This window comes from Euleptes europaea, chromosome 13 (genome assembly GCF_029931775.1).
Source record: "Euleptes europaea isolate rEulEur1 chromosome 13, rEulEur1.hap1, whole genome shotgun sequence".
Classification (NCBI taxonomy): Eukaryota; Metazoa; Chordata; class Lepidosauria; order Squamata; family Sphaerodactylidae; genus Euleptes; species Euleptes europaea.
In genome coordinates this window covers 8,394,765-8,417,029 of record NC_079324.1, presented here as the reverse complement: position 1 = coordinate 8,417,029, position 22,265 = coordinate 8,394,765, and the positions used below count along the sequence as shown (strand labels likewise).

General features: G+C 47.5%; 1 protein-coding gene across 2 annotated transcripts in view; it reads left to right on the top strand.

The window, feature by feature from the left end:
* ARHGEF9 (Cdc42 guanine nucleotide exchange factor 9) overlaps positions 1-22,265 on the top strand; it is a 182,099-nt gene that overhangs the window by 68,738 nt on the left and 91,096 nt on the right. For both annotated transcript variants that reach the window (XM_056859261.1, XM_056859260.1), the window contains exon 3: positions 19,441-19,635. In XM_056859261.1, coding sequence (XP_056715239.1) covers positions 19,441-19,635 — 195 coding nt within the window. The remainder of the gene's footprint in view (positions 1-19,440; positions 19,636-22,265) is intronic.

Below are 22,265 nucleotides of genomic sequence, written 5' to 3'. Positions count from 1 at the left end.
CAACGGGGCGGTTCAGCCTCACATGGGACCCTGCTACAGCCATTAAGATTATTAGGTGAGCCGTCCCTTACCTGTACCAACAACAAAACTCAGGTTAAACAAAGCAACAGTAAAACAAAATCAAACTGACACAACAGCAACAAGGAGAACAATGGCTACAATGGCACACTTTCAATTACAAAACAACACAGCCTCAGTTGTGGGGCAGAGAACATCCTTTGAAGATTTTCTCTCCTGGCTGGTCAGTTCTATTCGCATGTTTGGTAAACTTGAGTATATATCTTGGTGAACTGATTTGCAATGCCTTGTTTTGCTCTCTTGAGCACTGAGCCTTGGGCATAGTTCTCTCCAGGTGAACCTGAAGGGCAGTAAAAAGAACCCAGTGCTAAAGTTGTTGAGGTTTCAGGAGGATCGCCTGATCACCCTTCCTTTGATTCCTGACACTCCCAGAAGTTATTTCTAACAAAGGCAAGAGGTTACAGTTGCAACTTTCTGTAGGCTGAAAGGTTATCAAGGTTAGCACAGAGACCAGAGATCACACCACGAACCTGGTTTTGCTAAGCTGGTGATCAGCTGTAATAGTGAGAAATCTTTTGTCCTTATTCATTTCTCAGGAAATAAAGCTGCGTTTCTTGACAAATTCAAAGTCAGAAGTTTCACACTGGCTTTTCCCTGTGAAGTTCCTTTTGTCAGAGAATGGCGACTCTGAAGTCCACTCATGTTGTCTTGGATGGTTGCAGTTTTTTTCCAGTAGGAGCTTGGCCATCTTAGCAGAGAAATGGACAACAGGCAAGTCAGACACATTCCTCAGGAATGTTCCATCTGTCCCCTCTTAGATCCCTCCCTATTAGGTCCTTTCTCCTACCTAAGTGGAGCATGTGAGTTAGGGTAGACCTTGGACTTCTTAACCTCTCCTTCTCCATTGTGAACAGCAATAGAGACTTTAACAGAGTCCTCCTCTCCTTATGGACCCAAGTCAATTCCCCAGAAATGTATGCAAAGGACTCTTCTGCCCTTCTGCCCTGATGCAAACAATGACAGACGTTCTGTCCAGTTGCTTCCCTTATGCACCTCAGGGGCTAATGGCTGACTTGTGTGTATACCTGCGGCAATAAGGGGAGAATTATCTCAGTTCCTCTGAGGTTGTTCACTGGTTGGCAGAGGAGATGAAAGAGCCTGTGGTCTAAATCTCAGCCTGTGTGGGGCACAAGTAGTGTGTGGAGCTGGCCTTTGCCCAGCTCCTAATAGGGCACAGGTTTTAAAAAAAAGGGTTGCTATCCAGAGTCTTAGGGAATCGGGATGATCCAATCCCATTTTAGTGTCTGAGAGAGTATCTGAAGTTGAGCAGGATTCTGAAAACAGCACCAGCGCCAAGTCGAGTCCAAGTGACGATGACATCTAATAAAGGACCAAAAGGAGAGCATGTCACCTCCAATTTGTCTGTGCCACGGCAGTCTTGTCTAATGCAAGCAATGAAATGGGTGTGAGCAGACAGGCGTGTGACACGCAGAAGAACGGCTTGTCAGCAGAGCTGTAGGACTGGTGGGCTCCATTCAAGGGATGCAAGTAGAAGCTGCAGAATGCAAAAAGGTGTCTGGGGGCAGCATAGGAGCTTGCTCCCCCCCACCATTTCCTTCGGGTAGCCCAGATGTTGCAGGGTTTTCTATTTGAATTGTTGCCAGGCCTGTGCTTTTTTAAAGATTTTATTTTTATAAGTATAAACAGAACAGAAAAAAGAAAAAAAGAAGCCATATCACAAACAGCAATTACCATTTCATCAGAGAAGAAGGAAAAGCAAAAATATACATATGCTATAATAAACAATAAACAATATATGATGATACCAACAATTATGAGCAATAAATAATTATATAATAAATTGCATTAAATAGTGATTATCATAATAATATATCAACATAAATCACAGGATAGCCTATACTATACTTGATAAGAATAGATTAAAAAGCTTTCAATGGTAATTACTGTTATAAATGTCTAAAAAATACTTCCCAAATAATAAACACTGAGTTCACATATTTTTAAAAGGCTTTTACACATTCTTAACTTTATTAATATCTAACTTCCTGTTTCTTGGGGTGGGGGTCAGTTCTGCGCGTGTTTTGCTCCCTCTCGTGGTCAATGCAATATAACACCAATTTTTATCCACCGCAAGCAGCTTCTCATTTAAACTGCAGAGAGAAATGCTTCTTTTAGTGCTGTGTGATGTCGAATCGACCATCAGAGGGAGCATGCAGATGTGGAACACTCCCCCCACCCCAGGAAACAGGAAGTTAGAGGTGAGGAAAGTGAGAGTGCGTAGATGTCCTTAATGTATCCATACATAATTCACAGTGGGTAGCCGTGTTAGTCTGTCTGCAGTAGTAGAAAAGGGCAAGAGTCCAGTAGCACCTTAAAGACTAACAAAAATATTTTCTGGTAGGGTATGAGCTTTCGTGAGCCACAGCTCACTTCTTCAGATACAGCTAGGATGTGAATCGATCTGTCTTTAAGTAGAGGAGAGTGAATTCAGACAAGCATTAGTATGTAAATGTTAACAGTATGTCAATGTGAATAGCAGGCGTGATGGGATTAGGTGTGGTATGCAGAAGAGTCTGTGATGTCCAGGGGAGAGATGGGTGTGGAGAAATCAGATGGGTGTGGAGAAATCAGCATGGGTAATGAGCCATGAATGCAAGGTCTTTATTCAGCCCAGGTAAATGCATTGTCTTTAGTTTGACTAAAGACAATGCATTTACCTGGGCTGAATAAAGACCTTGCATTCATGGCTCATTACCCATGCTGATTTCTCCACACCCAAATTTGTGCTTGAGGTATTTGGCCAAATTTGTGCTTGAGGTAAGATTTGAGCTGAATATTTTGTTTCTTGTAAGAACATAAGAAAAACCATGCTGGATCAGACCAAGGCCCATCCAGTCCAGCAGTCTGTTCACACAATGGCCAACCAGGGGCCTCTAGGAAGCCCCCAAACAAGACACCTGCAGCAGCATCCTGCCTGTATTCCACAGCACCTAATATCATAGGCATGCTCCTCTGAGAATAGGTATGCATCATGACTAGTATTCATTTTGACTAGTAGCCATGGATAGCCCTCTCCTCCATGAACATGCCCACTCCCCTCTTAAAGCCTTCCAAGTTGGCAGCCATCACCACATCCTGGGGCAGGGAGTTCCACAATTTAACTATGTGTTGTGTGCTCCTGCCCATGATGCAGCACATCTTTGTAATGCACACTGTCTTAAAAGTGTGGTACGTATTTGTACATTGACAAGCAAGAATCCTATGGCAGCTTCAAACAACATAAGAAGAGCCCTGCTGGATCAAACCAGTGGTCCATCTAGGCCAGCATCCTGTCTCACACAGTGGCCAGCCTGTTGCCCTGGAAGACTAACGAACAGTGTACTAAGGTCCAGTCCTTCCCCCATTGTTGCCCCCTGGCACTGGAATTCAGAGTTTTACTGCCTGAGAACAATGGAGATTCCCTTCAAGTCAGTATGGCTAGCAGCCATTGATGGACCTCTCCTCTATAAATCTGTCTAACCACCTTTTAAAGCCATCTATGCTTGTGGACATCACTATATCCACTGGCCATGAATTCCATACTTGAATTACTCGTTGAGTAAATAGTTACTTCCATCTATCAAGGTAACAATGGAATGGATCCAACCATCCTTCAAGGAGCCTTCTTCCATCTCAAGGAACCTTCCTCCGACTTAGGTGGCTCTTCCTTCAACAAAAGAGTGACTTAAGGTGGAGGAAGACTTCAGACTTTGCACAGGGTGGGGTGGATCCATCCTGCTGTTGCGGTGCCCCTGGACTCTGCAGGTTTTGTTACCGCAGAGGAACCCAGCTGCCCCTGGGATGTTGGCTCAGGCAGGTGTGAACATCAGCACATTGTACAAGCTGATGTGCGAAGGCGTGGGAGGCTGGCCTGAGGCACTGCTTCATGATCTCAGAGGGAGGTTGGCTGGTCATGGGCACCTGTGGTGGTAAAGGGATATCTACACATGGCCAAGCACTCTGTGACTTAATTCAAAGTCAAAACAGACCCTGGGAGATCTGTGATTGGCTTTCCCCAGTATTAAGAAACAACAAACGATATCCTGACATGGCCATGGTTAAGGCTGGCAATTCAGGGAAAGGAGAGGAGGTTTAATTCTCCCACCTTGCCTTCCCAAGACTGCAGTTGGTCTTGGAAGAGATAAATAGATGAGTGCCCTTTTTCATTTTTCTTCAAAGCAGTGCAGGGAAGGCAGTTTTAGTGGGAAAAAGCATCCAGGAATGGGAGAATTAACCCACCTTCCCTCCCCATGCATGGCTAACAATGGTTTGGTGTGATTTCTGAACTGAATTGTTGAATCTGAAGCCTCAACCATGGCTACGGCTGCTATTCTGCCTCCAGCAGCTGCTGTACTAAGGAGGTGACATGAAGTGAAGTATTGAGAGGACCAGGAAAGCAGACAAGCAGCACTAAACCATGGTTTGCCTCTAACCCATTTGGAAACTCAAACCACATTTTCGTTTATCAACTATGGTTAGAGTCAATTATGGTTTAGCATGCAGAAGGAATGAAACTGATGGGTCATACATTCAGGACAGACAAAAGGAAATCCTTCTTTACTCAATGAGGAATCAAACTGTGGAATTCACTGCCAGTGGATGTAATGACAGTCACAGGCATGGACAGGGGATGAGACAGAGTCATGCATAAGAGGTCCATCAACGGCCACTAGCCGTTGTGAGCACAGGGAGCCTCCATCTGTAGTGGTAGTAAACCTTTGAATACCAGTGCCGGGATGCAGCATCACACAAGCCATTTATGCAGGGCTGTTTCCCTCGCAGTCACCCCGCTGACTGCTTCGGGGCTTCCTTTTGATTATGCATGCCTTTCCTGACCTTCAGAGGTCGCCCTGCTTTCCCCGCGCATTTCCAGGCATTTTGCCCATGTTTTCCAGATGCTGTTTTAGCCAGAATCTGGAAACTGTGGGTAAAATGCGCGGAAACACATGGGGAGCGCAAAGCGATCTCTGACGGTCTGATCCAGCACTATTGGTCTGATCCAGCACGGGTCTTCTTATGTCCTTGTGCTGTCTGAACCTCCTTTCTTATCACTTTATGCATTCCAGAATCAAGAACAGTTCTCTGGGCTACACCCAAGCAAGGTCTGGCTCAGTTTAAGCCCAAAGGTGTGGCTTCCTATTGCCTCCAGGGGGTAATTCTTCCCTTTCTCTGGAAAGCCTGTTTCGTTCTTCTTCACTCATGTTGCCCGCAGGCTCCAAGGACTTGCTCACACCCCTTTTGTGTGCCCTTTGCAACGGAAGTTCTGTCTGGCCCCGGCTTTGCCACGGGTAGGTTCGGTGTTTTTAAGGAAGCAGGCACAGGGTTTTGCCGCCTGACTCCTCTGTTCCCCTTCGATGCACCAGGACATAAAAACAGGAGCTGACAGGCGGGTTTCTCCGTGTTTCTTTTCTGCTTCGGCACCCAAGACATTAAACTGACTCTCAGCTGTACTATCCTAGGAAAGCTACAAAGTAGTCAGTAGATGGAGTTCTTATGTAACTGGGGGCAAAGGTGGGGGAAGAGCAAGGGTGTCGTTTCTGGAGATTTAAAAAAAATGTTTATTGCATTAAAACTCCCACTTGTTCTAGTTCCATTTTGACATGGTCATGCCAGAAATCGAGGCCAGTACAACACACAGGGGCCCTGCATGTGCACATGCATGTGGTAATGAGGAAATACATTTGTTTTGTTTTATTTTATTTTATTGGATTTATACCCTCCTCATTCTCAGCCAGAGCCAGGCTCAGGGCGGCTTGTGTGTGTGTAAAGTGCTGTCAAGTCGCAGCTGACTTATGGCGACCCTTTTTTGCGGTTTTCATGGCAAGAGACTAACAGAGGTGGTTTGCCAATTCCTTCCTCTGCACAGAAACCCTGGTCTTCCTTGGTGGTCTCCCATCCAAATACTAACCAGGGCTGACCCTGCTTAGCTTCTGAGATCTGACGAGATCCAGGTCAGGGCGGCTTACAACAATTCAATACAACAGCATAAAATCATATATACTTGGAAAAGCTATCTAAGCAGACTAAAAGCAGATGGTGCCCTAACTAAATTCCTCCCCAAATATGGATTAAAAGCCTGTATTCTATAGCATTTACCATAAGGGGAAGATCAACAGGCCCTAGTAAGCAGTGATACCGGTGGAGATAGCATGATAAAATGAAGACCAGGGGGTAGGTAGATTGGGGGGGGAGGGGGGTTTGAGGGAGGGCAACAAATCAGCACTGGTGGGGGGAGGCCAGCGTTTGTGTAGCCGTCGTTGCCCTCAACCATAGGTCTGGCGGAACATCTCCGTCTTACAAGCCCTGCAGTATGCTGCCTTTAGATGGAGAGTTTAGATAGACAGCAGCAATTCACATCCCGTTAGGCTGTTGCAAGAAATGAATGTAATTAAATAATTAAAGGCTCATATGAGTCCAAAATAGCCACCTGCAGAAGGGGCTGCCTGCAGCATCTCTGTATGATTCACTCTTCTAGGTTCATGTGTTTCCGATCATTCACCTCTGGGACAAGTAATTCTGTCATGCTTCTGCATTGGATATGACTGGAGCAGGGGTCCCCAACATGGTGCCCTTGGACTCCTTTCCTGGCACCCACCAAGTGCTTTTAGAAAGTGGTTTTGGCCAGGTGGGGTGCCTGCCCAGTGGAGTTTCTGATTGGCTACTGAAGATCTGATTGGTTATGAAGATTAAAACGCAATTTTGGTGGCAGCTGCCCCAACAGTGTTGGTTCTTCTCTCTCTCTCTCTCCTCTCTCCTCTTTCCAAGTATTTTTTACTTACTCTTGTCCCCTGCACTTGAGCTTCCTCTGCGTATGTGTGTGGCTCTGCCTCCATGGCAGCCATTTTGTGGCTGCACCCACCACCCTGTGTCAGAATGTCAAAGGTGCTCACAGGGTCAGAAAGGTTGGGGACCCTCTGACATTCAGTCACTTCCAATACAGAAACACTACACAATTACATACCTAAAGAAGAAGCCTCCTGTTGTGTCTCTGCACGAGTCACTGCTCTGGGCATACCCATTTCCATTTGCAAGGCTTATCTCAAAAGAGTGACTCATGGAGAAATATACGAGGTGGCCTGATTCTTTCTTTTGCACAGACAAAATCCAACCCTTTCAGGTATCAGAGGGAAGTATAACATCCACCCTCAAAGTTTAGGAAGCCCTCATTTATGAGCAGTTGTAAGGAGCTCTCTAGGCCCCACCTGGAGGTTGGCAACCCTAGCCCCGGATGAGCTGTGAGGCAAAGCCCAGGAGTGAGCAACCAATGCTAAGATGATTCCTCTCCCACTCCGTTGGGATCTTGGGGAACCTGGACCCAGGGCCAGGCTGTGTCAGTGCCCAGAGGTTGCAAGGTCAGGGGAACAGGGGAGCTGGACGCATTTGCTCTGTCGCATACCTCTGAGGTAGACGTTGCCCCAGGAGACCCAAGAACCGAAGCATGCCCCGGAGTGGTCTCCTCTTTCCCTGTTATGCTCTAGGGCAGTAATGGTGAACCTATAACACGCGTGCCAGAGGGGGCACGCAGAACCCTCTCTGTGGGCAAGCGCACAGTCGCCCCAGCACACCTAGAGAGTTGCAAATCCAAGGCAACACCTCCCATACGTTTTGGTCATTTGGTCCCTCCCCTTGCCCACTGGCCATGCTAAGACCCTGAGGGATCCGCCTGGGCCTGCCTCCTGCCTTCCTTTCCCCCCTGCTTCCTGGAGCCTCCCGATGGGCCTCCGAGCGGCCAAGCGGCTCCGGAGCAGCAGCAGCAGGCGGCAGCGGGGCAGGCATGGAGCGGCAAAGCCGGAGGCTGCTGCCGCCGCCACTGCTGGCCGCCCTGGCCGGTGCGCAGTACGAGAAGTACAGCTTCTGCGGCTTCCCGGTGGCCGAGCTGCTGCCGCTGCAGCATGCCTACGCCTACATGCTGGAGCAGTAAGAGGGCAAGGGCTGGAAGGAGAGCGTCCGTGCCCTGGAGGCCAGCCTGCGCCTCCACCGTCTGCTGCGCGACAGCGAGGCACACTGCCACCAGGAGTGCGCTGGCGGTGGCGGCGAGGCGCCGGGGGAGTCCTGGCTCGGGGAGCCGGCCTTTGGAGAGCCAGGCCCCGGTGCCATGCCAGACGAGGGGCTGGCTGAGCTGGAGCTCTTTGGGCGCATCCTGCGGCACGCCTCCTGCCTGCGGCGCTGCAAGCGTGGCCTGCGTCTTCCAGCTCCGCTACCCGCCGACCGAGACCCTGCGCGACTTCCAGCGATGCACCCCTTACCTGTACCTGCACTACGCGCTCTATAAGGTGAGGGGCGCCCCCGCCCGGAGACCATCTGGCCACGCGATCCTGTGCAGAGCGACTCCGCTAGCATGGGATGAAGTGGGGATATTAATGTATGAGTTGTTTTTTCTAAACTAAAACCTCAGTATTCAGGTTAAATTGTCGTATTGTCACTTTGCGGTAAATTAGTGGGTTTTGGGTTGCAGTTTGGGCACTCGGTCTCTAAAAGGTTCTCCATCACTGCTCTAGTGTGAATCATAGCTGCAATACATGGGGCTGGTGGAAAGGGGCAAGCTTAATATTGCTTTTCTCTCCATTTTCATTCTTCATTTTCCTGGCACTGAGAACCCCTTTGACTCTCTTCTTTTAAATTCGTTTTTCTGCAAGTAAAGCACCGATAATTATATTTTTTATTGGGGTATGTTTCTCTGTCACAGATATGGGAGAAATGCTGGGGTCGAGCAAGGGTGGAAAAGGAAGCACAGGGGGGCTTTAAATTGGAGGAGTTTCTTCCTCTTATGGCTCCGCCCTCAAAATCTCCAGATATTTCCCAACCCAGAGCTGGCAACTCTAAGCACAATATCCTGCTCTTACCTGTGGCTCCCATTCGTCTCCCATTCAAACATCTAGTTTTGAGTGAACACCCCTTATTTCTTTTTAGAGTCATTTATCTTTTTTCTTCAGTGGCTTTGGATCTCTGAGTTGCACCGTTGCTTTTGGAGATTTAGTCGTATTTTGTACGCACGTCGTATGTTTTTTGTACATGGGTTATACAGTATTTTTATGTACAAGGTACATTATTTATACTTAGAATGTATAATTCATTCACGGGCAAATACTATTGAACCGCATGCTTTTATGGCGAAGCAGAAAACGGTGCAAAGTCAAAGAACCACAGGCTTGCTCTGTGTAAGGGAGAAGCGAACTCACAGCAGGGATTTCCGGAGGAATGCGAAATTCGGAAGCATCCTGGGAAGGGGCTGATCAGGCTATACCTGTGCCTCGCATCAGGCGTGCTGTGGCACTGGCTACTTCTGTCTGGAACAGAGCCAAGTGATTCCCTGCCTCCCTCACTGTGCCGGGACCCCATTTCTGGCCAAGGCACCCAACGACGGCTTGCCGGGTACAGCGAGGAGGAGGCCAGTGCTACTCGGGGGCTCAGCTCACTTCTGGCCATCAGTGGCCAGGGCAGGTCAACAGCCTCACTTCCTGCTAGAGTTGCCAACTCCAAGTTGGGAAATTCCTAGGTATTTAGGGGTGGAGCCTAGGGAGCGGAGGGTTTGGGGAGGGAAGGACCTCAGCAGGGTGTAGAATCATAGCATTGGAAGGGACCACCAGGGTCATCTAGTCCAACCCCCTGCACAATTCAGGAAATTAACAACTACCTCCCCCCACATCCCCAGTGACCCCAACCCTCCCCCGCCATGCAGGATCCCACAATCAAAGCACTCCCAACAGATGGCCATCTAGCCTCTGCTTAAGGACCTCCAAAGACGGGGACTCCACCATCCTCCGGAGCAGCACATTCCACCGTCGAACGGCCCTCACCGTCAGAAAGTTCTTCCTAATGTTTAGGTGGAATCGCTTTTCTGTTAGTTTAAATCCATTACTCTGTGTCCTAGTCTCTGGAGCAACAGGGAACAAGCTAGTTCCCTCATCAACATGACATCCCTTCAAATATTTAAACATGGCTATCATGTCTCCCCTCAACCTTCTCCAAACGAAACAAACCCAAATCCCTAAGTCTCTCCTCATAGGGCATGGATTCCAGACCTTTGACCATTCTGGTCGCCCTCCTCTGGACACGCTCCAACTTAGAGGGTAGAATCTGCCCTCCAAAGCAGCTGTTTTATCCAAGGGAATTGATCTCTGTTGTCTGGAAATCGGTTGTAATTCCAGGAGATCTCCAGGCCCTCCATGGGGGTTGGCAGCCCTTCTTCCTGGGCCCAGGCCACTGCTGCTGGGTCCAAGTCTTGGCCTGGACCCAGCCAGTGGTGTCCTAGATCCAGCAGGGGACAGGTCTACCATGCTTGGGGAACAAAATGCCTTGCACCAGCCTCCACCCGCAGGGGGAGGCACCTCACAGCCCCTCCATGTCCCTTGAAGCCACAGTCATTGTTGCTAGCTTGCGAAGCAGAGGGGCCACCCTCTCAACCCATTCACTTCAATGGACTCGAAGGTTGTAACTTTGTGTGGGACACCTCATTTAGGAAGCCAGCCCTGCAGGGGCAAGCAAGATTTCTTTGGCCAAGAGGGCTCCCCCCCCCCCACGAGAGCCTCGGATCTCACCTTGTGCTGCATTAACTACGACTTGACACTAACAGATGGTAACCCAGTAGGGTAGACCCAAATCCCGCCTGGTGTCCTGATTCGAGGGTTCGACGTGGGCTGGGGAGGCTCATGCTCATCTCCCCATGTAGCAGAGAAGCTCGCTGGATGACTTTGGTCCAGACACTCTCTCACAGCCCAACCCTACCTCACAGGGTTGCTGTGAAGATGAAACAGGGAAAAGGAAACCATGTTTGTGTCCCCCTATGTGTCCCATCCTTTCCGTAGATGGACAAATACTTTTTTTTTTTTAAAGTGAGACCCCACAAGACACAGAGTTGCTTGCAACTTGCAATCTTGGCTGTTTTACTCCCCCCCCCAACCCAAAGTGGTGTTGGAAAAGGCAGTGAGTTTAAGGAAAGAATGGGGGGGGGGAGGCTTAACCCCTTCCCCTCCAGATGTTGTTCTGATCAAAATCTCCCATCTGCTTTTCTCCTTAGGAGGAAATAAATGAGTGCTTTTGTTCTTTTCCCCAGGAAAATAATGTGGCTGGAGGGAGTGATTCCGAGGGGGTAGATAAGTAAAGGGGAAAGGGTCACACATTACCTTCTCCTGCACTGCAATTTTCGGCCTCTTAAGGTTGCTTGGGGTTGAAATAAAAGGTCTGTGGGGGAAATGAATGTGTAACGACCACTTTTTGTTTTATATACCTCCTGTCAAGAGCCAGTGCAGGGCATTTCTTGCATTACTTATTGGGTATCCACCCTGAAAATGTAATCGGCACATGGTTACCATGTACATGGTACAAGTGTACTCACAGGGAGGTGGAATTGGCTCCAGTTCTCTGCCACTTGGTATCAAACCCAAGTTTACTTCTGGACCACACACAAAACACCCAATGAATCACAGAAATTGTACAGAAAAAGATCTTTCAAGGTGCATTTCCCTCTCCCCAGGTACCCTGTGGATTTCTGTACAGAGCTATTTTTCTCTTTACTTATGAAGATTTTCCACGAGTGACTAAGTTCTCCTTGGCCTAGCCTGAAGGCTGAAAGAACCGTTGTGTAGTTTTTCTGCTTAATTTTGAGAATAGGCTCTTTTCTGTTCGCTGCATCTTTAAATCCACTGTTCAGAAAATAGGTGGGCTGTCTCTAAAATCTCCAATTTCTTGACCTTTAAAGCTCTCTGTAGGAAGAGAAAACACTGGTGCAGTAATAAAAGGAACACTGTTTAGAAAAAAATATAATCATCAGCTGGAAAAGCAGCGAACACACATTGTAGGGAAAAAAGAGATTGATGGAGCCTTTTGCGAATTAAAAGGACGCAGCCGTTCCCGAAGGTACACATTAGAAACAAATGCAGCAGCAGCTTCTTGCTTATGATAATTTTAGTTATGAAAATTGAACGCTTCTTAAAATACATTTCAATGCTGAGTATAATTTATGTACTTTTCTTACTGAATGTGTTTCTTGCTACTTGGGTAGTGAATGCTAATGAAGACTTTTTTAAAGGTTTGCTGCACTCATTTCACCTACAATAGAAAGGAAGCTTGCAATTCAAAGCTGTCTTGCACTCTGTACTAACCATTAAATCCACAGGAATGCTTTTGTTTCTTTTTCTTCCTTTCCTTCTGATTTTACTTTTCAAAAAGAAGAGAGTGCGTTATGAAGAAAGGCTGCATCCTCTCTGGGGCTGACTTTGCCTCCTGGTCCTGTTCTTTAGGGCTGGGATTGAGGGGAGAGAGAGACAGAGTTTCTAAAATCAGGCCCTGCTTTGGAAGAAGTCTGTTCCACTCCAGTCCTGTTGAAATCAAGGAGATCTGAGACTAGGGCTGCCAGCCTCCAGGTGGGACCTGGGGATCCCCTGGAATTACAGTTCATCTCCAGACAACAGGGATCAGTTCCCCTGGAGAAGATGGCTTCTTTGGAGGGTGGACTCTGTGGCATTGTACCCCACAGAGGTCTGTCCTCCCCAGGCTCCATCTCTAAATTTCAAGGAGTTTCCCAACCTAGATCTGGCAACCCTATCTGAGACTGTTTTATGGAGATCTGTGATTTCTTTCCCCTATATGTCTTCTTAAACCCAACGCAGCCCCAGAGATCTCTTTTGACGTGATTTTTTTCTCTCCCTGGCCTTTGGTAATTCATGAGCCTTGTTTTTGCCTTTTAGGGATGCCTTCCAAAATGTCGGTTAGCATGCACTGAGCTGTCATTCATTAGGGCTCAGCCCTTTGCTGAGTTTCTGGCAGTTAAATCTCTGTGTGGGGGTGGATGCATCATGATCCGTGCATAGGAGTGCATGCCCATGAATACGAAGGCGCCACACAGCGCCCAGCCTGCCGTTTCATATGCTGCAGCTGCTGAGGTACTTTTTTAGCGGATGGAAACAGATTGCAGGACAGCTCGGGTTTTCTAGGACATCTTTAGGCAAAAGAACAAACACCCTTTTGGCTTTCAGTCAGTGGAGGACGGGATTATTGCAAAGGCAATGAATGCAGCATATGGAGCAGAGCCTTCCGAAATGGGTAATGGGGGGTGGGGGTGGGGTCCGGCTTGGAGAAGGGATCTTTGCTATGGGAGGAGAGATGTTACAAGTATGAGGGCTGGTGGCTGAATTTCTCGTCTTTGCTCTTTTGACCCAGGAATACTCCCCCCCCTCCTACGGTCACTTCTCTGTTGCATAAATTGAACTGGCGACTCTTTGTGCCGTTCCTCCAACCAACTGTATCCATCTGTGTTCTGTGTGTATCTGTAAATCCGTGGTATGCGTTAGAAATAACCTGCATGGCATGAATAAATGGCATCTAAAAATTGTACATGGTGTGCACACAGTGAACATGAATTTGGAGGTCATGGACTTGCTCCTACTTCTGCTGGGTCTTCCACATCCTCAATTGAGAGCAAGATTTTTTTTCTCCAATACTTTTTTTTGGGGGAGGGGCTGTTTTCAGTTCGTTTTTTAAAAAGTCTTCTTTTTAGTCTTCTCTTTTCCACCTCTCTTCTTACACTAGAGTTGTCAGCTCTGGGTTAGGAAATACCTGGAGATTTTGGATTTATTTGCTGGTTTTAATGTTTATTTGTTGACATTTACTTAATTTAAGTCCTATACTTTTCCCCACTGAGGATCCAAAGCCACTTATATAGTTCTCCTCCTATCATTTTTAGGAGGAGCCCCGTGGCGCAGAGTGTTAAGCTGCAGTACTGCAGTCAAAAGCTCTGCTCACGACCTGAGTTCGATCTTGACGGACGTCGGTTTCAGGTAGCCGGCTCAAGGTTGACTCAGCCTTCCATCCTTCCGAGGTCGATAAAATGAGTACCCAGCTTGCTGGGGGTAAAGGGGAGATGACTGGGGAAGGCACTGGCAAACCACCCCGTAAACAAAGTCTGCCTAGGAAACGTCGGGATGTGACATCACCCCATGGGTCAGGAATGACCCGGTGCTTGCACAGGGGACCTTTACCTTTACCTTTTACCTATCATTTTATCTATGCAGCAACCCTGTGAGGTGACTTAGACTGAGAAAATGTGACGGGCCCATGGCCACTCCGTGTTCTTCATGGCAGAGTAGGGATTTGAACCTGGGCCTCCCAGATCCCAGTGCAACACTCTAACCACTAGACGACGCCGGCTCTCCAGTTTTAATGTTCAAGCTGTTCTCATTTGTTGAAATGGGAAGCTGCATGTTACAGGTAGGGTTGCCAGCTCCAGGTTGGGAAATACCTGGGGATTTGGGGGAGGAAGCCAGAGGAGGGCAGGGTTTGGAGAGGGGAGGGACTACAGTGCCATAGAGTCCAGTTGCCAAAGTGGCCATTTTCTCCAGGAGAACTTCTCTGTTGCCTAAAGATCAGTTGTAGTAGCAGGAGGTTGGCAACACTAGTTATAGGTCTTGTGAACTGCTTTGGGAACTGCTTAAAATAGGGCAGATGAGGGCTTGGTGCACTCCTTGTGGGTCGGCCATTGAAGATGGATCAGAAAATCACAGTTTGTGCAAAATATTACAGCCCGTTTGTCAGGGGAGCGGCAGTGGCTCAGTGGTAGAACAGAATGTCTCAGGTTCAATCCCCAGCATCACCAGCTAAAGGATCTGGCAGTAGGTGATGTGAAAGTTGTCTGCCTGAGACCCTGGAGAGCCACTGCCCGTCAGAATAGACAGTACTGACTTTGATGGACCAAGGGTCTGATTCAGTATAAGGAAGCTCCAAGTGTTCAGTAACATCAGGGACAAGCTGATGAGACCTTGTTGCTCCTGATGGGAGCTGATGGGAGGTGTTCCTGTTGGCAGCAGAGGGTGGAACTCGCGATGTTTAAATTACGGGCCGAAAGGTACCCGCTGGATATTAGGAAAACATTTTTTACAGTAAGAGTAGTTCAGGAGTGGAGGCAGCGGCCTAGGGAAGTGGTGAGCTCCCCCTCACTAACAGTTTTCGAGTGGCTGGAGCAGGGCCGGATTTAGGTTTGATGAGGCCCTAAGCTATTGAAGGTAATGGGGCCCTTCATACTGTATGTCCAGCTGTCCTTTGTCAACAACAAATTGTCGCTGTTTTTTGTGTTGAATATATGCTATATGGTAATTTATGGACCTAATAGGTATCTAAAGCCATTTGCACATAACAAAATATGTATTTTATTTTATTTTTTTAATCTTACATTTTGAAAATGTACATCCAGGTTTGTTTGTTTTTAATTTTTGGGGGGGGCCCAAGAGAGTGGGGCCCTAAACTATAGCTTGTTTAGCTTATACGTAAATCCGCTGGACGTAAATTTACATACGTAAAGCCGCTGGACAAACAGTTGTCAGGGATGCTCTAGGCTGATCCTGCATTGAGCAGAGGATTGGACTAGATGGCCTGTATGGCCCCTTCCAACTCTATTCTGTGTTCTATTATTCCTACTCTGAGGCCTCTTCATAGGATACTGATTAGTTTTTGGGTCCCATTTAAAGTCCTGGTGCTTACCACAGCATTGCTCCTCCCAGGAGGGTCTGTTGTTGGGTGAATCATCTGCAGCTGCCTGGGGCTCAGGCTTTTTGGGGTGGCTGCCCCTTGCTTGCAGAACAGCCTCCTGGCAGTATGCCGGGGGTGGGGGGCTTCTACCTCCCTTGCTTTTTGGCAGGGCTGCCAAACAGACATGCCTGGGGCTTTCCAGGCATTTTGAACCTGCTCAAAAAAACAACCAAGAAGAGAGAATGTTTCTTCTAGCTGTGAACAAAGTATTCCTATATTGGTTATTTTAATGTAGTTCTAATCTATTTGATCTTTATTGTTTCTTGTGACACAGTTGTTACCCACTTGGGTTCCGATTGGTTAGGAGAAAAGCAGGCTTATAAATGTTTTAAACAAATATATAAATAAATAAAGCCTGAAAGCTTCTGTGAACAGCAGAGAACCAAACCCAATGAATAAACTAGGAACCAATATCAAAGAAACAAAATAAGATTATCCAAGGTATCTAGGGTGGCCAACTGCCAGGTAGTAGCAGGAGATCTCCTGCTAATTCAACTGATCTCCAGCCGATAGAGATCAGATCACCTGGAGAAAAATGGCCGCTTTGGCAATTGAACTCTATGGCATTGAAGTCCCTCCCCTCCCCAAACCCCGCCCTCTTCAGGCTCCGCCCCAAAATCTCCCGCGAGTTGAGAAGAGGGACCTGGCATCCCTAAGGTTATCGCTATTTATAGTGACAAACACAAATGAACACCATGTAATAAAGCAAGATCATATGTTTGGGTGGGTGTGTTTTGTGCCATCAAGTCATTTATGGTGACCCTGTGAATTAATGACCCCCAAAGTATCCTATCGTTGACTGTTTTGCTCAGGTCTTCTCAACTGAGGGCCGTGGCTTCCTTGATTAAGTCAATCCGTCTCATGCTTGGCCTTCCTGTTTTCCTGTTGCCTTCAACTTTTCCCCCATTCTTTTCCAGTGAATCCTCTCATAATGAGACCAAAGTACGAGAGCCCCGTCATTTTAGCTTGTAGGGAGAGTTCAGGCTTGATTTGATCCAGAAAAGCAAGATTACAAAATGCTAATAAGCACCATGCTGTAAACTGGTAGTGAATGTATTAAATCCACAAACTCATGCCGTCAAAAAGAGAGAGCAATGATGTAATGTGTAATGCCAAATAATATATGCGTTTACACATGCAGGTCTACAAATGACGCATACCTTGCTTTCAGTGTTTTTCACATGCACACACGTACAATCGGAATCTGGCATCTGCCCTGTTGAAACAGGACATGAGCCAGCGTGGTGTGGTGGTTAAGAGCGGCGGACTCTAATCTGGAGAACCGGGTCGGATTCCCCGCTCCTCCACATGAAGCCAGCTGGGTGACCTTGGGCTAGTCACAGTTCTCTTAGAGCTCTCTCGGACTCACCTTCCTCACAAGGTGTCTGTTGTGGGGAGGAGAAGGGAAAGTGATTGTAGGCCGGTTTGATTCTCGGCATATAAAAACCAACTCTTCTTCTTCTTTGTATATTTAATAAATTCACTATTTGTTTACAGAGTAGTTCCTTTTAGCACTCTATAATCCTGCTGTTTGTATTTACAAGCGTGTCCATCTTTACCTGTGAGATATTATGAGGGTGTATGTGGGTAGGATGCACCTGAACCAAAGAAGGGCGAGGAGAGGCTCCTTTTGCCTTCAGGTGTTTTTCAGCTCAAAATTGTCCTCCCCAAACTACATTCTAGAAAGCCAGAGTGGCGTAGTGGTTAAGGTGTCAGATGGTGGTTAAGGTGCCTTGAAAACCCTGTGGGGTTGCCATACGTCAGCTGTGATTTGACAGCAAAAAAAAAGAAAAAAAAAGAAAAAAGGTACACACTCCTCCCCCGTGGAGAGATATGGGCCCCTGGATTTTCCCACTGATGAAAAGGGAACTCAGGGAGGGAGAAGGGTTAAGCAGCCTTTCTCTAGGAACTGCTCTAACTTATAGCTGGACTGGCTGCTTTGGGGCTAAAACAGGGGTAGGAAAGAGGGAGGGTTGCCAACTGCGGCTTGGGAACTTCCTGGGAATTTAGGGGTAGTGCCTGAGAAGGGCAGGGTTGGGGAAGGGATGGAGCTCAGCAGGGATGTCAAGCCACAGAATCCACCCACTGAAGCTGCCATTTCTCCAGGGGAACTAATCGCTGCAGTCTGGAGAGCAATGGTAATTCTGGGAGAACTCCAGGCCCCACCTGGTGGTTGGCAACACCTGAAAAAAGTGGAACTCTGTGCAGCTGGTAAGTGGAGCCGCCACAGGACTTTTTTTACCAGGTCAGGTCTAGTGACCTGGAAGCTCCAAAATGGGGCAACCCCTCCCAGCCATTTTGGCTCCAGAAAATAGTGTGGGGATGAGGCAGGAACCCCTCCTGCACCCTTTACTGTGGTCCTAAGCCAACTTGGCTCCTGGAGACTTTTAAAATGATGTTTCTTGCAGCTGCTGCGTGGCTCCAGGTGTCTGGATTCGCTCACATAGTTTGGTTCTTAGTTGTGGCTAACTTGACCCTTTGACTTAAATGGGACATGAGTGTGACTGACTGGCTCGGAACTGGGAGCTCTGGGCACGATCCAGCGCAGGCTGCCTGCCCTGAAACCGGGGTGGGGGTGGGATTAGGGATGGATAGAGATGCACAGGGTGTGCACCTGTGAATTGCAGTTTATCTCAAACGTTCGGTCCGCTGTGTATATGTTGAGCAACAGGAAAGAGGGCTCCTCATGTGAGAAGGCGGCAAGATCAGCTCACAGCAAATTAGCAAATTTGGCCCTTCAAATCTTTTAAAATGACTAGTTTCACGGGGCTTTCATTTTCGAGCCTTTTCTTTCTCACTCCGCCATATTGTTAATTTAATTATTCAAACCTAAGCCTCAGTTATGTTAAAGAGGTGTTGCCTTCTTTTCTCTCTGCTTGCATGTGTGTTAATGTAAGCTTTTTGTACATTGTCCAGGCAATTTGTGTGGATACCAAGTAGAGAATACCTACCTACCAGTGCGCACCTTGCCACATGGTTTATGTCAGTTGGTGCCGCTTCTCCCCCATTGCTTGGGCAGTATAGGTTGTATCCTGTGGACCTGTTCCCCTAACAGCAGAAGGAGCACCACAGCCCCCTGTCGGTTTCTGTGCGCCCTCCAGACCTTTATGCAAACATTTATTTATTTACTTACTGTAGTTATACCCTGCCTTTCTCCCCAGTGGAGACCCAAAGCAGCTTACATTGTTCTCTCCTCCATTTTATCCTCACAACAACCCTGTGAGGTAGGTTAGGCTGTGAGTGTGTGACTGGCCCAAGGGCACCCAGCAAGCCTCCATGGCACAGTGGAGATTCGAATCTGGGTCTTTCAGATCCTAGTCCATCACTTTAACCGCTACACCACGGTGTGCAAAATAACTTGGTGGTTGTGCACATTCTTCCTTGACATCCTACAAGCCGTAACGTGAATGTTGCTTCATGTGCAAAAGGCTCCCCACTACCCTGGGCATTAAGAAGGGTCTGAGCTGAAGCTCCAGGCTGTGCTTCTTGGCAAGGGAAGAGTCCTGTGGACACTGTGTGTTCTTGGCTTACAAGAAAGCACCTTCAGCATGGAGGTGGACAGGCCCCGTCCGTGTCGGGGCCCCCAAAGCAGTGCAGCTTCACTAGAGCCACAGGGCCCCTGCCTTCCTAGGGGGAGAGGATGCTTCTCTCGGGATCCCATGCCACAGAGTAAGCCGAGTCCAGGTACCTCAGCACCTCCTTCTCTTCCTCCTCTTGGCCTGGCCAGTCTTCCCACACCGAGGAAGGGGACAGGAAAGCTTTGGTTTGAAAGGAAGAATTTTCTGACTCCAGAAGTGGCCAAATATGCCATCATAATGATCAGCCTTTCTTCTTTTCCCACAGCTATGGGTTAACCAAGAAGATGGCGTTGAGGAAGGAACTAGCGAAGTACAGAATGGGCACTTGGACCCAAACGCTACTGACTGCCTCTGTCTCGGTAGAACCCTTCAGAACCGAGACCAGATGAGAGCTAACGTCATCAACGAAATCATGAGCACTGAACGCCATTATATCAAACATCTGAAGGACATATGTGAGGTACGTAGCCATCTCCTGGATTAAGATAAAAGTGTCAGAGGTCACCCATGTGCCATAGGGAATAAACTTGGGCTGGAAAAGCCTGGGTTCAAAACCCTGCTCGTCTGTGAAGCTGTTCAATCTATCGCACCAGACTGTTGTGAAAATCAACCAGGATAACCTCATGTATATCACCAAGAGTTCCCTGCTTGGATGTATAAAGAAATGCCATTTTGATATAAAACAGGATGCTTGGATTTGCTTTGGAAGCTCACGGTTTAAAACAATCCCAGCAAATAAGAATATTTGCAGTATAATTTATGTCACCCTAAAATTTGCAAAAGAACAGACGATTGCTGGGGGTGAGAGACAAGAAGCCCAGGGGAAAAGCCTTGGAAGGGCCTGGGAAGACAATGCTTTCAGCGATGGCACCAGTCGGGCACCAGGAAAACCGTGGGGTGAAGCAGGCTCGCAGCTGAAGCACGGCAAAAGAAGAGGTGCTGTCTCTAATTCTTACCTGCAACTAAGGATACACGGAGCAGGGCCTTTGAAGCAGACCTTCTAAGCTCAGGGGTTACAGATCTTTCTGATCACACTTCTGACACTGGCCAGTAAGGCCGCTTGTTGTCGAGACTTTCCCACCACTCCCCTCGACACCTCAATTTAGCTTTTCGGTTGGCCCCAGGTCCTAATAGCAGCCCCAGGGGCCTACAGTTGGTACAGTGCCTCAGCCTTATGGTGTATTCAGAAAAGCTTGTCAAAGAGGTTACTCAGAGAGACAAGTATCTATTGCAATACAATGTGGTGGTGGAAAGTGCTGTCAAGTCGCAGCCGACTTATGGCAACCCCTTATGGGGTTTTCAAGGCAAGAGACTAACAGAGGTGGTTTGCCATTGCCTGCCTCTGCCTAACAACTAACCAGGGCTGACCCCCCTTAGCTTCCGAGATCAGGCTAGCCAGGTCAGAGTTCACAAGACAATAGATACCACGGTAATATTATGCCTAATGTTGGCTGGGTAATCAACAGTACAGTTGTGATTTATTTACTTGATGTATAGCCCACCTTAAGTGGCTTACATAGTTCTCCTCTCCTACATTTTAGGTTAGGCTAAGAGTGTGTGGCTGCCTTAAGGTCATCCGTCAAGCTTCTGTAGCAGAGTGGGGATTCGAACCTGGGTCTCCCAGATCCTAGTCTAGCCAGCATACTCTGCAGGCTCTCTTAAGTGATCTTAATCAGAATAGCGCTTTTTTGCACCCACTGTCTTCAGTGGACTTGGGTTAGGATGTCACTATAAGTATTTTAAATTTCCCCAGAAATGGGAATACTTCTGTGCATGTAGATTTTAATTTCTAGAATGCCCCATCATATTGCCTTGGGGTAAATAAAAACATCTTAAAACAAAATTAGAACCCCTCAATATGGCCATTACTGTTAATTATATTATATATATTGCAGCCGACTTATGGCGACCCCTTATGGGGTTTTCAAGGCAAGAGACTAACAGAGGTGGTTTGCCAGTGCCTTCCTTTGCACAGCAAACCTGGACTTCCTTGATGGTCTCCCATCCAAATACTAACCAGGGCTGACCCTGCTTAGCTTCTGAGATCTGACGAGATCAGGCTAGCCTGGGCCATCCAGGTCAGGACATATTATATATTAGCCCAGATATTCTCTGAAACCCCAGGGACACAAAACTATATACAGGAAGCCAGGTGGGAAGAAATGAACATAGCAAGCATAAAAACCTCTACTGCTGTCAGCTTCAGGTAGCCACCCAAACACCAGATGGTGGTTTAGAAAGACGTTTCAGGATTGAAATGTGGCCCAGGTTCAGGCAAAAGAATCTCTATAATTGTAGGAGTAGAGAGACCGAGCTAGAAAACAAAATGTGCACCCCTCGGTAGTGGTGTCAGGAGTTGCTTTCAGTCGAACTCAGAGATGGTGTGGCACAGGAACAGTATGAGTAGGCATTGAGGGGACCTGATCTTCTTCAGTTGGTGAGCTGTGCCCTGTATTTGGGTTGTCCTCTTTAACCCAAGATGGGTCACACCAACAATGCTGCTGTTTTCAAAGGGTAGCCGTGTTGGTCTGCAGTAGAACAGCTGGATTCGAGTCCAGTAGCACCTTAGAGACCGACAAGATTTTCTGGGGCTATGAGCTTTCAAGAGTCAAAGCTCCCTTCATCAGATACTGTATCTGAAGAAAGGGAGCTCTGACTCTCAAAAGCTTATACCCCCAAAATTGTGTTGGTCTCTAAGATCCTACTGGACTAGAATCTAGCAATACTACTATTATCATTTTTTCTAATACTGTTTTCTAATACTGTTGTTTGTTGTTGTTTTGGGTTTTTTGGAGGGGTCTGGTTGTTGAAAGGAGGAGGATGAGAGGGAAGAGTAAAACAAACTGAGAGGGAGGGAGTAGGGAAAAATTAAAGTGACCCCCTTTCTCCAGGTTGGGACTAAAAAGGATTCCAGGTTGGGAAAGGTAGCAGGCGATTACCTCTTTTCTCAGTCATTGCGGTGCATGTGGTTATGAGAGAAACCTCAACTGATTTCTAGCTGCATTGGTTGTACGCCTCTGCTTTTTGCATATTTGCAGTGGGATGCCAAATGCTAAATACAGACAATCCTAAGCAGGTGTACTCAGAATC